The following is a 13,165-nucleotide window of genomic DNA, read 5'->3' as shown; positions in this document are numbered from 1 at the left end:
ATCTGGGGTTATATTACGAGAGATGGAAAAGGGAGTGAGAAGAGATAGAGGGAGAAGAGATGATTGGAGTGAAGAGAAGTTGGGAGGGAGAGGGAAGGCACAAGGGACAGAAGGGGAGAAGAAGCGATGGAGAGAAGAAAAGATGGAGAGAAGAAGAGATGGAGAGAGAAGGAGGGAGAGAAGGACAGGGATGGTATGCGGAATGGGTGGAAGGAGAGCGGTAGTGAGAGGGAGAGAGAGGCACGAGGGAGTGACGGATGGATGACAGGGAGAGCTTATAGGATCGCTCACACAGCTGGGATCGTACCTTTCCTAATGAATGTGGTGGTGGTGGTGGGGAGGGTGTGGTTTTCTCAGAGAGCTTTGGCATCTCCTTGCAAGTTGTCAGAGGAAAGAGAGTGGTGAAGAACCGTTTGTGTGAGTACATTGGTCTACGAGCGTGTGTGTGTGTGTGTGTGTTGTGCACGCTGTGTTCTGTCAGAGGCCTCAGGTCTCCAGTCAAGCGACTCCAGGGCTGACAGCCCATCCTCGCTAGCAGCAAAGTATCATGGGCCACCGGGAAGGGAGGCGTCAGGTGGGACGTCTGATAAGCCCTGTCGTCTTTTCCCCCGAACTAAAAGACTTCCGCATCACTCCTCTCTCCTTCCTTCTCTTTTCCTCCCTCCCTGCTTCTCTCTTTCACTTCCTCTCATCTCCTTCCCTGCCTACTTCTCTCCTTCCATCCATCCTGTCACTCTCTCCCTTCCCTCTCTCTCTCTCCCTCCCACTGGTTTACCCTTTCTATTTCTGTATCTATGTGTTTTGACACATCGAAATCTCTTTCAACCTTCTCAAGGACGGATAACTCTGAATCAGTCTGAGAAACAAGCGTGAGGCCAACCGTCACAGCGCCTTCTTATCTGAAGAAAAGGAGAGAGGGAGAGTAAGAGCTGATCATGTTCAGAATGGAGAAAAAGAAAAAAGGTGCAGGAAAACAACAAATGTGACGTCCGCTGTTTTAATGAGAGTGGGAAATGATACACATTGGAAATGCAGATATCCTTCATTAAAACAACAGAATAGAGAAACTACAAACGATTCCGATTATATATTTTTCATTCCAAACGGGCCCCCTGAGTCTGTGAGTGAATCTCTGTCATCTTGTCTCTGACCCACAGGAAACACTGCTGAGCTTTCACAGTCTGAAAGGGAGGTTTGGGGTTTCTCTCTCTTTCAAGCTCAGCTCCTCTCTGACTAATCATAACCAGCTGTGGGACTCAGCACTTTGATTTAGTATTGGCTGCTGCTGCTCTGTAGTCATTTCTGATTGGTTGCTGCAGAGGTTTGTGTGTTGGGATTGGTTGTTGTTTATTGTAACCAGAAGTGCTCGATGTTTCCGCTGTGGTGTTTTGTCTTGCCGGCTCCTATGTGACAAAAGAGAGGGTCGGAAAATATTTAATTTTGCTCAGAGACTTTTGTCACAAATGGAGTTTGTTGCACACACTCACACTCACTCTCTCCCCCGCCTCCTTGTGTCTCAACAATAGTTGAATGCCTTTAGATCTTTGCCTCTCTCTCTCTGTCTCTCTCTTTCTCATTCCTCATTTCTCTCTTTCACACCTCTTTCTCTCGTCCTCAGCCTCTATCCCTCCCTCTCTCTCTCTCTCTCTGTCTCTCTCTCTGTCTCTCTCTCTCTTTCTCTCTCTCTCTGCTCACCCTTTTTTCACATCCCTCACTTCCACTCTTTTAGTTTTTTGTTCCTTTTTCTCTGTTTTTTCCCTTCACCCGTTCCTTACTTCCTAATCAGCTTGAAGGTTCTGCGGTGCTTTCTCAGTCCTCTGTACAGACCATGCATTCTATTCAAATGTGTCATGTCAGACGCTTTTATCTGAGGTGTAATAGCCTGGTGACAGGACTGTGTCTCGGTCCGGACCTCCCCCTCCTCTCCATGGTGCGTCCTGCTTCCCGTCTCCTTCTCCAGGGGCGGAGAGGCCAGCATCCCCCTGCTCCGTTGCCATGGCGATTTGTGACAGACACAGTGCACCACCCACGATGAACGAGGGAGAGACGGAGGGGGGTGGAGGAGGAGGCCAGAGCAATGGGGATGAGAGAGAGAGAGAGAGAGAGAGAGAGAGAGAGAGAGAGAGAGAGAGAGAGAGAGAGAGAGAGAGAGAGAGAGAGAGAGAGAGAGAGAGAGAGAGAGAGAGAGAGAGAGAGAGAGAGAGAGAGAGAGAGAGAGAGAGAGAGAGAGAGAGAGAGAGAGAGAGAGAGAGAGAGAGAGAGAGAGAGAGAGAGAGAGAGAGAGAGAGAGAGAGAGAGAGAGAAGCAGACGGTGTCTAGGGTTCCCAGAGAGACATGGAGCAAGAGAAATAGAGAATGATTGAAACAGAGTGAGAGAGCGGGCAGGAGATAATGTAGATGGTGATTGGACTTTGTTCTGTGTTCACGGCTCCTTTGTGAGGGTTAGAAGAGGCTCTGCTGTAGAACACTCCCCTCAGCTGAGTTCCAGCTGCAGGAACATGTTCCTCTGTTCAGGTGAAGGGACATCTCAGTTAATGGAGGAGAAATAGCGAGAAAGAGAGTAATTGGAAGAGGGAAAGAAAGAAATACATTATTTTGGAGCGAATGAGTGATCAGTGTGCTGTATCGATGTATCTGTGTGAATAATGGAGATCTGAGGACAATTCCCACAATGTCAATCAGTTCTCAATGCCGGCTGAAAATGTAGAGAAAAGAAGAACTGTTTTCCCTGAGGCTCTGAATGAAGAAAATCTGACCTTGTTGCCTCATTGTTTTGAAGCCCTGTCATTTCCACTGAACTCCCGGTGCCATGCGTGTGAAGAGAGGCTGGGTATGGTCGAGTTCTGTTCGACACTTGGCAGACGGCATTAGTCATGGAATTCCCTCCAGTCTCCAGCCTCCTCCACCACGCTGGAACACTTTCATCCAAGCGCTGCTTGATTTTTGACTTTTTATTTGAATATGTTCTCTGAGAGACTTGTAAGTGTCCCATCGCCAAAGCTTATGAGCCTACCCCCAGAACCTTCCTCCTGAACCAGCTGTTCTCCTCAGCTGCCCCCGTTAAGGGGTTCCTCGTCAGACAGCCATCGTTAAGGCCCCTCTAAGTGTTGGGCGTGATGTCACGTAGCTGATAGCCAGGATATTGACGGAATGCTACAAAGCAGAACAGGTTCTGAGGGGTTGGATGGATCTGCTTTTCTTTGAAAAGGGTCCACTTCAGGAGCTGCTGGTTCCTGGGGAGAGCACAGGCCGCACGCAGAGTTTGGCCCCAGTCCTGCTCCAGTGAGGTCACCACTCTCAGCCGTGTGACACGTCTGGATGTCTGTTAGTGGCTAATGACTATTACGTCCCTTTGAGTCATATTCAAACGCACACAGACACACCCCTGCAGGCACGCGCGTGTGTGTGTGTTATGTGAATACTCACATGGGATGCACACGCACTGACACACACGTGTCCACACACATCCACACACACACGTCCATAAACACGTGTGTATGTATGCGTGTGTACGAGTGTGTGTGTGTGTGTGTAAGCCTTTCTTTTCTCCCACCCGGGGATATATGACTCATCATCAGTCAACTGCTGTCCAATCACAGAAACTGCAGCAACTGTGCAATCAGTAATTATGGTCACACACATACACACACGGAGAGCCGCACACTCACACAGACAGAAACACACCCCCACACAGTGTACGTGGGTTTACCACAAGCAGAAGAAGAGCACGTCTTGGCAGCATCATGTCCTTCCTTTTCCCATTTATTATTTTCATGCCATTCCTCTTTTCTACCTCCCCTGCCATCCACTCTTTTCTGTGGCCAGTTGGATCCAGGATGAAGCCTCTCCCCGCATCCTTTTTTTCAGTGTCATCCCCTCCCACTCCGTCCTAAAGACCCTCGTGTTTGTGTCCCTGTGTCCTCATCCTCCCACTCGGTGTGGCAGCCTGGGTTTGCGTCTCTGGGTCTGGGGTCTGGTCTTCTCTCTCCGTTAGGTGCCCCCGCTTGTGTGTCAGCCCCGCCCTCAGAGGGCCCGCTGTGCTGGGCTCGTCGGAGGTGACCTCCAGGAGGGAGGACGAGCAGGAACGTAGATGGAGAGAGCTACGAGGTGGTGGTGGGGGCAGCGGGCACAACCTTGTCCAGCAGCTACTTTAGTCACCTGGTTGTGTGAGTGTGCGTGTGTGTGTGTGTTCAGCACATTTAGTCATTGAGCAGACACTCTTCCAGAGCGACTTACAGCACACTTACAGCACATACGTTGATGGTTAGTGGGGCAGCAAACTGAGCAATTGGGGGCCACTTGGGGAGTAAAGCATAATCACTGGTAACATGACCTTGGGGACAAGGTCACTACATGCAGGGTCATGGGAAGGGCACCCACAGGAGGTGCATGGAGGTGGGTGTGTCTGTGTGGATGACAGAGGAAAGGATTGATGAGAGGACCAAAAGAGATGTTTTACCATTTGAAATGGGGGTTGGAATTTGGTGATGAGTTTAGGTGTGTGTGTGTGCGCTTGAATGCCCATGGACCACTCCTTCCCCATAGATCTACCCAGCTCAGTAACAACCTAGATAAATAAGAGGGATGGGTTTACTCAGTACAGAGCCTGCTGTTCTACAAGGAGGATTCCACCATGAATCATGTCAACAGGCCGCCCACCACCCCGTCTTCTTCCACCATTTTCTAATACCTCCTGGACCTACTTTTTGGAGAGCCAGCCCAGTGATAGGGTGTTAACTGCTCTTAAACAATGCCTGTATCCAAACTCATATGCAAACAGCCTCAATTAAAGTCTACTAAAACAGGGTGTTTAATTTAGCTTGTGTATCTGTGTGTGTGTGTGTGTGCATTACATAGTCAACCATTAGATCAGAGCGTGTTTAAACCATTAGATCAGAGTTGTGTTTAAAGCTCAGATTGTGTAGAACCATGCACAATATGTCTCGTTAAAATGATTGACTAACTTTGACTCTATGCTTCTTTGTCAGGCTTGCTATATTCCTTGTTTCACCCCCCCCCCCCCGCCCCCCCCGTCGCCTCACTGTGATGTGTACAGAGTAGAAGCGCTAAACGCTGGCTAGCTGCACAGAAAGCCTTAGTGTGGTTTGCAGGAGTAACCCCCCATTGCTTTGTTATTATTATTATTCATGATGTTCCTGGGGAGCTGGGTGATTGTGTGTGTGCGTGTAGTTTTGCTGAATTATAAGGAGCTCACGTTTGTCATTCTCTCCTTGATTTCCTCCCTCTCTATCTATCTTCATCACCTCCCTCTCCTCTCCACCCTCTCTACTCCCTCTCCTCTCCACCCTCTCCTCTCCACCCTCTCCTCTCCACCCTCTCTACTCCCTCTCCTCTCCATCCTCTCTCCTCTCTACTCCCTCTCCTCTCTACTCCCTCTCCTCTCCACCCTCTCTACTCCCTCTCCTCTCCACCCTCTCCTCTCCACCCTCTCTACTCCCTCTCCTCTACTCCCTCTCTACTCCCTCTCCTCTCCACCCTCTCCTCTCCACCCTCTCCTCTCCACCCTCTCTACTCCCTCTCCTCTACTCCCTCTCTACTCCCTCTCCTCTCTACTCCCTCTCCTCTCCACCCTCTCCTCTCCACTCTCTCCTCTCCACCCTCTCTACTCCCTCTCCTCTCCACCCTCTCTACTCCCTCTCCTCTCCACCCTCTCCTCTCCACCCTCTCTACTCCCTCTCCTCTACTCCCTCTCTACTCCCTCTCCTCTCCACCCTCTCCTCTCCACTCTCTCCTCTCCACCCTCTCTACTCCCTCTCCTCTCCACCCTCTCTACTCCCTCTCCTCTCCACCCTATCTACTCCCTCTCCTCTCCATCCTCTCTCCTCTCTACTCCCTCTCCTCTCCATCCTTTCTCCCTCTGTCTCTTTGCAGGTGTGCTTGCGGTAGCGCTATCCCAGCATGCCGTTGGTGAAGAGGAGCATCGAGCCCAGGCACCTGTGTCACACGGTGTTGCCGCGCGCGATTAAAAACGAGCTGGAATGTGTGACCAATGTGTCCCTCGCCAACGTAATCCGCCAGCTCAGCAGTCTGAGTGAGTCACTCACACACACACACGTGCATGCGTGCAGTACACTCACTAAACATTGTACAAAATTGTAATTCTGTGTGTGTGTGTGTGTGTGTGTGTAGGTAAGTATGCAGAGGATCTGTTTGGGGAGCTGTTTAACGAGGCCCACTCGTTCTCCTTCCGGGTCAACTCTCTCCAGGAGCGTGTGGACCGCCTTTCCATCAGTGTCACCCAGCTGGACCCCAAAGAGGAGGAACGTAAGTGGACACACACACACAAGTACTGTAGACACGCTGGGGTCACGCACACACACACACCTAGGTATGCACACACAGACACACATGCTGTGCGCATACACGCACACACATTCTGTTTCAGTTTCACTATCTATTTGTGTGTGGGACACACTCCACTCCTCTCTCTCTCTCTCTCTCTCTCTCTCTCTCTCTCTCTCTCTCTCTCTCTCTCTCCCTCTCTCTCTCCCCTCTCTTTCCTCTTTCTCTCCTCTCTCACTCTCCTCTCTCTCTCCTCTCTCTCCCCTCTCTTCTCATTCTTAATGGCCTGATTAGCGGTACAGACCGCTGTGGGATGGGGTCGTTTTTCATTCCGGTTTGCTCCACGCTCACACACACACTTCATACACACGCACAGACACACACAAACATATTCTGGACCAGTCATCTTCTCCGCTAGAGCAATATGCCTCCCTTACTCCAGCCTCACATGCATCCCTCTCCTCCCGCTCTACCCTTCTCTCCCTCTCATTCCCCCTCTCAGGTCTCTCATTCAGAGGAAATTCAATGGAAGGATGAATTGGATGTATTCCGTTGATGAAAGATAATGCCTCTTTTTGTTAGGGCTGTCATGTTAAACTGGTTAGAGAGAATGTGAGAGAGTGAGAGAGACAGATATAAGAAAAGGAGGAGAGTAGAAGAGAGAAAACAGGCAGGGAGAGGGGGGCAGGAGAGAAAGAGAGGGTGGGTAGACAGTAGGGTAATACCATGCTCTGTGGCACCCATCGATTTCCCATGAGGCCTTGCTGGTATGTTTACAGCGCTGGATGACGTTACTCCCAGCTGTCTCTGGTGACTGGGACTGGGTAATCACGCCAGATGCTGCTGTTTGAGCTGAAGAAGCATTTTTTGGTTGGTTTAGTAACTTTGAAGTGACAAGAGCAGTTTGAGACAAGTTCGTCTGCAGTGCCAAGTCCAATCAAGTGTCTCTTGATGACAGAGGGTGATGTGCAAAACTGTGTTTCACTAGTAGAAACTCCCCTTCAACCACCCTTCCTACCTTCCTCTCCCCCATCCTCTCCTCCCCCTCCCCTCCCCCTCACCACTTTTCTTCCTCCCTCCCTCCCTCCCTCCCTCCCTCCCTCCCTCCCTCCCTCCCTCCCTCCCTCCCTCCCTCCCTCCCTCCCTCCCTCCCTCCCTCCCTCCCTCCCTCCCTCCCTCCCTCCCTCCCTCCCTCCCTCCCTCCCTCCCTCCCTCCCTCCCTTCCTCTTCTCAGTAGTAGCTAATGTAATGATAGTCCACTAATCTAATACTGCAGCTCTGCTGGACAGGGTGATCCACTCCTGGCTGGAACCAGACTCCAGTGACTCCACACTGTCCAGCCCTGACACACACACACACACACACATGCACACGCACACCATAATACCCACAAAATGAGCTACCAGTGTCTTATCCTCAAGGCACAGAGCGCCTAGTAGACTGACAGAAATTTGAACTGTTCCCATCCAACAAAGCCAAGCTCTGTAGGCTCCCGCTGAGCTAGATTAGGCTAGTACCTCACAAAGGGATATATTCATGTGTGTGTGTGTGTGTGTGTGTTTGCTTGGCTTTATCTACCCTTTAGCCCAGGCTTCCCCTCCTCCCTCCATCCCTCCCCATCCATCCTCTGCAAGATACAGATCAGCTCTGCTGCAGTTAGGGTGGAGGGATATTGGACCGGAGGGGTGGAGAGATGAAGGAATGGGGGGATAGAAGGATGGGTGTATTATACAGGGCACTGCAGTAGAAGCAGGAGAGTGTAAATGCTGCGCCACATGGGGAGGGGGGAGGGGGGAGGGGGGGAGGGGGGGAGGGAGGGGAGGGGGGAGGGAGGGGGGGGGGGGGGGAGGGAGGGAGGGAGGGGTGCATTCAGATGCAGACAGACAGGTATGGAGGACAGGGGGGGGATACAGGGTCGAGGCTGCAGACAGACAGGAATACACCGAAATATTCAGACAGACAGATGCTACCTATCATATCCCACAACCCTCTCTCACACACACACACACACACACACTCAGTGTGAGGCTGCATGGCTCTGTGGTCTGTGGTAAAACACATGATGAGAGAGAGGGAGAGGGGGAGGGAGAGGGGGACGAGATAGGATGAGTGTGGGCTGTCATAAATCAAGGAAAGGGGCGTGAATCTAAGAGAGGAGGGATAGGGGAGGAGAGGAGGGAGGGATGGGAGATGGAGGGCAGAGGGTCAGGATGTGGAGCGTGTAGATGGTGTCGGGGAAGGTGTGTGGAGAATGTGTGTGTGTGTGTGTGTGTCTGTGCAGTAATAGCATGTGTGGAGTATCTGATGTGCTGTAAATGTATGTAGTGCGTGTGTGAAAAGTGTGTGTGTGTGAGCAGGACTGTGTGTGTGTGTGTGTAGTACAAGGTAAAAACTAGATGGTTATTGTAAGCTGCAGCTGAGGGGTAAAAATTCATAGAGATCAACTGATGTGGTGTTAGATATGCAGGGAAGAGTCGTGAATCAGAATGTGTGTGCGTGCGTGTGAGAGAGGTGGAGCGGGGTGGAGAGAGAGCAGACCAGGATGAAAGGAGTAAGGTCAACATCTCAAGGTTAAGAAACAGGATAACATCAGTATGCAGAGCATTGTTGGGGAGGAGGGGTTAACGTCCATGATCGCACACACACACACGACACACACACACACGACGCACACACACACACGACGCACACACACACACGACACACACACACACACACGTCCTTGGACACTCGACTGGGCAGGGTAAGCTGTTAAAGGTTGTTCTTCAGACCACCCCAAAGGCCCTCTCTGTCTCCTTCACTGCTCCCAACCACCACTCCCTCCCTCCCCCTTTGCTCCCATCCCCCTCTGCTCCCCCCCTCTCCCTTCCTGATTGATTTCCTCTCGTCCTCCATCTCATGGAATGCCATTTGTGTCCTGTCAAGCTCCCTATCATTCTGCCCAGCCAAACTAATGGCTCATATCCCTTGTTTAATGGCCATATTATATCATTGTAGCCATCTAGTGAGCTAGTCAGTCACTCAGCTAAAAAGTCAGCCAGCCAACCCGTCGGTCAGCCAGCCAGCCAGCCAGCCAGCCAACCAGTTGTTCTTTCGGTAAGTCAGCCAGCCAACTGGTCAGGTCAGCCAGCTAGTCAGTTACTCTAGTTCACTATCCAGCCAGTCAGCCTAGCTAGCCAAACAAATAACCATACAGCAAGTTTACCAGCCATCAGTTGGTCCAGCCAGACAGTCGGTTAACCAGGCAACAAGCCAGCCCGCAAATCTTTTTTTTCCCTAGCATCTGCCTTTTCCATTTCTAGAGACATTGTGGTCAACAAGCAGATGTGAGATGTGGCATGTTCAGAGACTTGACAAATATCTCTCTTTCCCCCTCTGTCTCCCTCCTCTCTCTCCCTCTCCCTCTCCCCCTCCAACATCTCTCTCTCCCCCTTCTCTCTCTCTCTCTGTCTCTCTCTCTCTCTCTCTCTCTCTCTCTCTCTCTCTATCTCTCCTCCCCCTCCATCTCTCTCTCTGCACTGCAGCATGCCAGCCCAGCTCACACTGCTGCTGTTACACAATCATAACAATGACCAGACTAAACAATGTGTTCACTCTCAGCTAGAGCAGACACATCCCTAAAGTTAGTGGGATCCACAGAAGTAAGCACACACACACGCACACACACACACTCAAACACTCACACACATTCACTATTACTTACTCTTGAAACCTTACCTTCTCTATTCTGACGAGTGCAGGTGAGACTATAAGTAATCCTTTTACGCACCAATGTAATGTGTGCGTGTTTGTGTGACTGTGTGTGCGTCGATGCGAGTATGTCTTTGTGGGTGTGTGTGGTTGCACTGGTGTGTGTGTGGCGGGGTGTGTTTGCATGGTGTCACCTCTCTTGGGTCCAGTGTATATTGACTAGATGGTATCAGATCTGTAGAGAGAGAGGGAGATATGAGGGAGACAGACTATCCCCTCTGCTCTGATAAGAAACGGCAGCACATATTAGAGGAGATGTACAAGACAGAGAAACACACGCACTAAGCTGAGGATGAAAGAACACCAGGGGTCAGAAGTCAAACGGGGACAAACGCGCTCCTCTGTGTTGTTGTTTACACTTCCTGTTTACTGTTCTGTTTGTACTGGAAGCTTAGGTAATGCCAAAGAGTCCCTTTTCCCAGGTGTGTGTGTGTGTGAGAGGTCTGAAGTTTCACTTGGAATAGGATTTTACTTTCTCAGGCTCAGGTGACTGAATAACACTGAAGAAACACCTTTCCCCTGCTTGCTCGCTCGCTCACTGCCCCTGCATCTCGCTTATACTTCCACACCTCTCCCCTTCTGTCTCCCCCTCTCTCTCCCCCTCTATCTCCCCCTCTCTGTGGGTACAGCTCAGTCCTAGCGTTACATGATAGTGTTATTAGTTGTTCTAGCCGCAATCTCCCTCAACAGCAGGTTGACACTGTTCAAATGATTATCTAAGAGTGAAGGGGAGACAGAGAGAGTCAAGATAGAGTGAGAGAGCCAAAGAGAGGAAAGGAGATTGAGGGAGCAGGGGGGGGAGGATTTTAGCTCCGGCTTCTCTGTGTGGGGTAATCTGTCACTGTATTTTGACAGTGGATACTCGCTGGCTTGTGACTGGGGTGTAATAGGCCTATCAGGAGAGATCACTGAAGACATGGAGATGAACCATGTGGCACAAGACTGTCTACCCCCCCCCCCCCTCTCTCTCTCTCTCTCTCTCTCTCTCTCTCTCTCTCTCTCTCTCTCTCTCTCTCTCTCTCTCTCTCTCTCTCTCTCTCTCTCTCTCTCTCTCTCTCTCTCTCTCTCTCTCTCTCTCTCTCTCTCTCTCTCTCTCTCTCTCTCTCTCTCTCTCTCTCTCTCATATCCAACGCTTCCACTTATCCCTCTCCCTAACCCTCCCTTTCTCCTCTCTTTCTTTCTTTCTCTCTCTCTCTCTCTCTCTCTCTCTCTCTCTCTCTCTCTCTCTCTCTCTCTCTCTCTCTCTCTCTCTCCCTCTCTCCCTCTCTATTTCTTCTCTCTTTCTTTCATGCCTCCTTCAGGATATAACAGAGCTTCTTCATTCCCTCAGGGATGAGTGTGGATTCACTTATCATAGTGCAATACATTATTCAGATCCTGCCAGCAGCTCTGTGGATCGCGAGCAGACGCTCGGTCAGACGTCCACTTGCCTTTTTCTCTCAGCAATTCCTCAACCTTGTTTTTTTCTGACAGCTACCGCCTGTTACCATCCGTGCAACATCAATTCCCCCCTCTGTGATTATTCCAGGATTTTCTAACATCTTGATGGGGTTGTTTGGGAGTGTAGATGCAGAGTCGTGCCTCCTTCCTTCAAGCCGGCCTGGCCGTAGAGCCAGTCAAATATTAGCCAATCAGCTCTAATAGCGGTAACAGAACAATACCCCTAGAGTGAGAGTGTGTGTGTGTGTCTCTTATCTCTTCAGGGATCTATAACCCATTCTTGTATAACCCATTTCCCCACACACCTTGATACAGTCCAATAAGCATTTTGAAATTACAAAAGAAACACACACAAACCAGTCTAACCCTCCCCTCCTCCCCTCCCCTCCCCTCCCCAGTGTCTCTGCAGGGCATCACCATGAGGAAAGCCTTCCGCAGCTCCACCACCCAGGACCAGCAGCTGTTTGACCGCCAGACGCTGCCCATCCCCCTGCAGGAGACCTTCCACATCTGCGAGCAGCCGCCGCCCCTCAACATCCTGACGCCATACAGGTCAGCAGGGCAGTGTCCTCGCTGCTGATTGGCCACAGTCAGTCACTCCTGATTATCTAGCTTCCCTTAGTGAGAGCCTCTTGGACATAGTCAGTAGCCATTCTTAGAATCCTGGGATTTTATTGGCTGCTCATTCTACAATCTCACACACCATTGGTCAGCACGATGAGTGTCCTCTCATCCTAAAGGACAGTGTAAGAAATATGTAATCAGTGATCTCCTCCTCAGTTATGCAGTGCATGTGGGTTTAGGTGTGGGTGTGTGTTGGGATGGGGTGGTGTGTGTTTGAGAGAGATAGCTCTTTTAATGCAAACGCTGAATTATTGATGTCTATGCTCAAAGCATGGGAAATACTCCCAACACACGGGAAGCAGTAACCTTACAGGGAAGAAGAGAAACAGGATTGTGTGTGTGCACACATGCTTTTTAACTCATGTTTAGGGGTGTTTATTGATGGTCTGTATGTGGATGTGTGTGTGTGTGTGTGTGTTTGTGTGTGTGAGGGTGTGTCCATGTATTCATGTGTCAGCCTCTAAACTGCTAGCTCAGGTTGCAGGCGGGGCAAGCAAGGACAGAAGAGAAAGAGACACAAACCAAAAGAGAGAGTGAGAGAAAGAGAGATCATGTGAGAGCCAGATGTAGGTGTTTCAGGTTTACCTGGTCTGGCCAGTGGGAAGAGATCCCGGCAAGATGAGACCCCTTTCTGTGTGTGTGTGTGTGTTCGTGTGTGTGAGAGATAGCGAAACGGAGAGAGAAAGAGTTGCAGGTTTGCAAGAATAGCCTCTTAATTACAGAAACACACATGCACACACAAACACAGTTATCAGCAGAAACAGCTGCAGGTGTAGATTACTTCCTGGTCTTTCAGCCAGCCAGGGTATGTGTGGGTTTAACATAATCCTTCCTGCCTTCTGAGGGGCAGGTGTGTGTGTGTGTTTTCCGTCTGTCTCTCTCTCTCCATCTTTTTTCTGTCCCCATGGGACTGGCTGAGACACCCCAGGCTGTTGTTGTTCACATCCACCACAAGCACAGCTGTGGCTCTGCTGCTCATTCACTCACATAAACACTCTCAGACGCACACGTTCAACATACGCAAATACACACACACCCACACCCACAC

At 50.5% G+C, this 13,165-nt stretch overlaps 1 protein-coding gene across 1 annotated transcript in view; it reads left to right on the top strand.

The window, feature by feature from the left end:
• wasf1 (WASP family member 1) overlaps positions 1-13,165 on the top strand; it is a 39,840-nt gene that overhangs the window by 14,217 nt on the left and 12,458 nt on the right. Inside the window, 3 exon segments of the mRNA XM_084700045.1 lie at positions 5,893-6,052; positions 6,151-6,285; positions 11,892-12,045. Coding sequence (XP_084556171.1) covers positions 5,920-6,052; positions 6,151-6,285; positions 11,892-12,045 — 422 coding nt within the window. The 5' untranslated portion in view covers positions 5,893-5,919.

This window comes from Hypomesus nipponensis, chromosome 6 (assembly GCF_054491055.1).
Source record: "Hypomesus nipponensis isolate SF chromosome 6, ASM5449105v1, whole genome shotgun sequence".
NCBI classification, from domain to species: Eukaryota; Metazoa; Chordata; class Actinopteri; order Osmeriformes; family Osmeridae; genus Hypomesus; species Hypomesus nipponensis.
The sequence above is the reverse complement of the archived record's forward strand: the minus strand, read 5'-3'. Positions and strand labels throughout refer to the sequence as shown.